Consider the following 2,824-nt stretch of genomic DNA (forward strand, 5'->3'; position numbering starts at 1 on the left):
CCTGAAAAATAAAGATAAACAGACATCAATATTCACAGGTAATTTTGGCAGTAAAGTATAAAGTATAATTTATTGCACATTTGACAGTTTTTCAAATTTATGTTATGTAAGAAGTCCGTGAAGCACACGTATTCATTTGAAGTTAGTTGTCATTGTAAATGTTTAATAAAATATATTTGAAAGAACCTTGCCAAAGTTATGAAAATATTGCCTCTAATTCGGGTGTTTTTTATTGTTTATTGTAGACAATGACCAGCAGGTGGCGCTGTGACCACACTGAACAAGTGCATTCAGAGCTTGCAACCATGGCCTCAAAGTGTACTAATTATTATAGTGTGTGTTACAGTAGTACTTTTCATAACTAATTATGGTTGACATAACTGCCAAGCACCACAGTACATATTTTAATTAATAAATAGCTTTTATTGATACAATATTTTAGTTTGTTCTTTATTATTAGATCAGAATCAAGTCAAAAGTTAAGCTGTCATATAGTCATATTACATGTTAGAGCATGTTGCAACATTTCACAAAAAATATACGTTTATATAACAAGATCACTTGGTGTATTACATGCATTTCAAAAACAATAATTGTTTAATAACAATGAGATACATGCAGTAGCTATATGCATGCAAGTTAACCGGTTAGCACTTTGCACAGTAAAGTTAATGTTAGTAAAACATTAACAAAAGCAACCCGGTTTCCACCGTCACATACTGCACAGTTCAGATCACTTCTTGTTCCAGTGCTGTTCAACACAAACACAGTCTCACACCAGAGATCACTGAGATTTTCTCTTCTCTTGACGGCAGTGACATTAAACGTCTCATATGGAGGAATCAGCACCTCTTCCTCCTCAGGAAACTTTGAGTAATGTGTGAGATTCGCACCTTCACAAGTTTTGATTTCAAAACAAGAAACATTTCCATAACCTTCTGCTATTGTTCGATCAAGAGAAGAGGATGCAAATGAGCCGAAACGAATCGCTGAGTTCAGAACATCTCTATTAAATTGGACATTCGTTCCTCGATAGGTGGAATAGCATCTGTTTTGTGTTTTATTCAGAATCTGTATCGCGTCTGTTAACAGAAAGTGAAGTGAATGCCACATGAAGGTCTTGTCTGTGTAGTTTTGTTTACCATTGTGAACAGCATTATTAAGATCAGCGTATACTTTAAAAGCTGAGTTAGTGTACACATAAATGGCGACTGAATGATTCTTCGTCAAGTTGTCTCCTGGAGCCGTGGCATTCTTTTCACCCAATTTCCAAACTTTTTGATATTCAGGCGAGTAAGACAGTTCCTTCTCTAGATATTTAGTTTTCACCAGATTCGCCATGTCTTTTGTACAACCGTCATATTGATCATCAACAGAATTCAGTGCCATATCCAGTGGATATATCTGTCCTTCAACAGCATCTCTGTGATCCTGCAGCGACAGGAATCATAATGATCACATCATCATCAGTGTTCATGTCTGTAATATTCATACTAGAACACAAGCTTACCTGTCCTAGAGCAGATGAAATGAGAAGAAGAGCTTCAATGATCAGCAGCATCTTGATTCAGTCAAATCCCTCAGGAGTACTGTATGTTTACTGTTAGAGTCTTTTACTTTACCTCCAAATTTACCTTGTTATTTTCAGGAGCAATGAGGAGAGATCAGTAAAGGCAGTCGCTCATTATCAAATGGTAATTATTAAGCCAAGGTATGAGGAAGTTGGCTTTTTAAAATTATCCTGTAAGATAAACAGAACCTCAGATACATTGATCTCCTGAGATATGGAAAGCAAAAACACACACAGCCATTTGTCTCCACACCCCACAGAGTGAAGTTGCTGGAAAGCTTTTTTCCATCCTGTCCTTCCTTTTGCTCCTTCTCCCCCACTTCCTTCCCGTTACCCATTCTTCCCATCACTCAGTTCACTTAAAAATATTATATACAATTATAATGTTCTGTCAATGCTAGTGAATTAATTAACAGTCATGTTTGCTATCGTTTGAAATGTCTCAGTGTAACTGGTACAATGGTCTCGTCTACATGGAAGTAAACCAAAGGTATTAAAGATTTTAAGAGTTTAGGGATACTTTGGTTGCAACCATGGGTGTGCCTCTTTCCCAGGGTCTTTCATCCAAACTACCTCCTGTTCCACAGCAAGGTGCGAACCCCTGAGGTCTGTGACCCTAGTCGATGCAAATTCTGATTGTAAGTTCATGGCCCACATTGGGGGATGTTTTGTCTTGGTCTGAGTATTTAAAGAAATATTGCAAAAGGCTCGGGGCAATTCTGTATTCAGATGAAGCCCACATTGCTGAGTGTCCAGGACATTAGTATTTTTCTAATGTCAGGTATGCATCTTACTTTATTTCTGAGCATTTGATGTTTTGTATTTATCATCTTTAAATTGATTACATAATTGGCATGATACATTTACATGACTAATAAATTGTCACATTTGATTTTATTCTGATTTACTCTGAAATTATTGACTTTAGTAGATTCCGATGTATCCATTGTTACCGCAAATCTGCGTCAGGTTAGTAACGGACTAAAGTCCAGTTGAGTGGAGCATAGGGCACACTAACTGTGATTTTAGAGCTCCGACTAACGCTTGGTATTAGTTCAAGTGTACTTAGACTGTAAAGGCTAAAAGGGAATTTCCATTTAGGACAACAAAATGTTGATCGACCAACCTAAATAGGGTGAGCCTTACCTCTGTTTAATGTAATGTTACTCTATCTAAGTGTACATGGGAAACCATGGCATAACCAAACCAAAGCTACTATAAGAGAAGTAATATTGGTCGGCTTATCTGTAGTAG

At 36.9% G+C, this 2,824-nt stretch overlaps 1 protein-coding gene across 1 annotated transcript; it reads right to left on the minus strand.

Moving 5' to 3' along the window:
• Positions 1–396: 396 nt before the first annotated feature.
• Positions 397–1,837, minus strand: LOC125261879 (ecto-ADP-ribosyltransferase 5-like). The gene is made up of 2 exons (XM_048180440.1): positions 1,511–1,837; positions 397–1,431 (listed from the first exon to the last, which is right to left on the minus strand). The coding sequence occupies exons 1-2, from the start codon at positions 1,559–1,561 to the stop codon at positions 640–642; spliced, it is 843 nt and encodes a 280-aa protein (XP_048036397.1). The 5' UTR covers positions 1,562–1,837; the 3' UTR covers positions 397–639.
• Positions 1,838–2,824: the final 987 nt, after the last annotated feature.

The sequence above is a fragment of the Megalobrama amblycephala genome, unplaced genomic scaffold (genome assembly GCF_018812025.1).
Source record: "Megalobrama amblycephala isolate DHTTF-2021 unplaced genomic scaffold, ASM1881202v1 scaffold518, whole genome shotgun sequence".
Lineage (NCBI taxonomy): Eukaryota > Metazoa > Chordata > Actinopteri > Cypriniformes > Xenocyprididae > Megalobrama > Megalobrama amblycephala.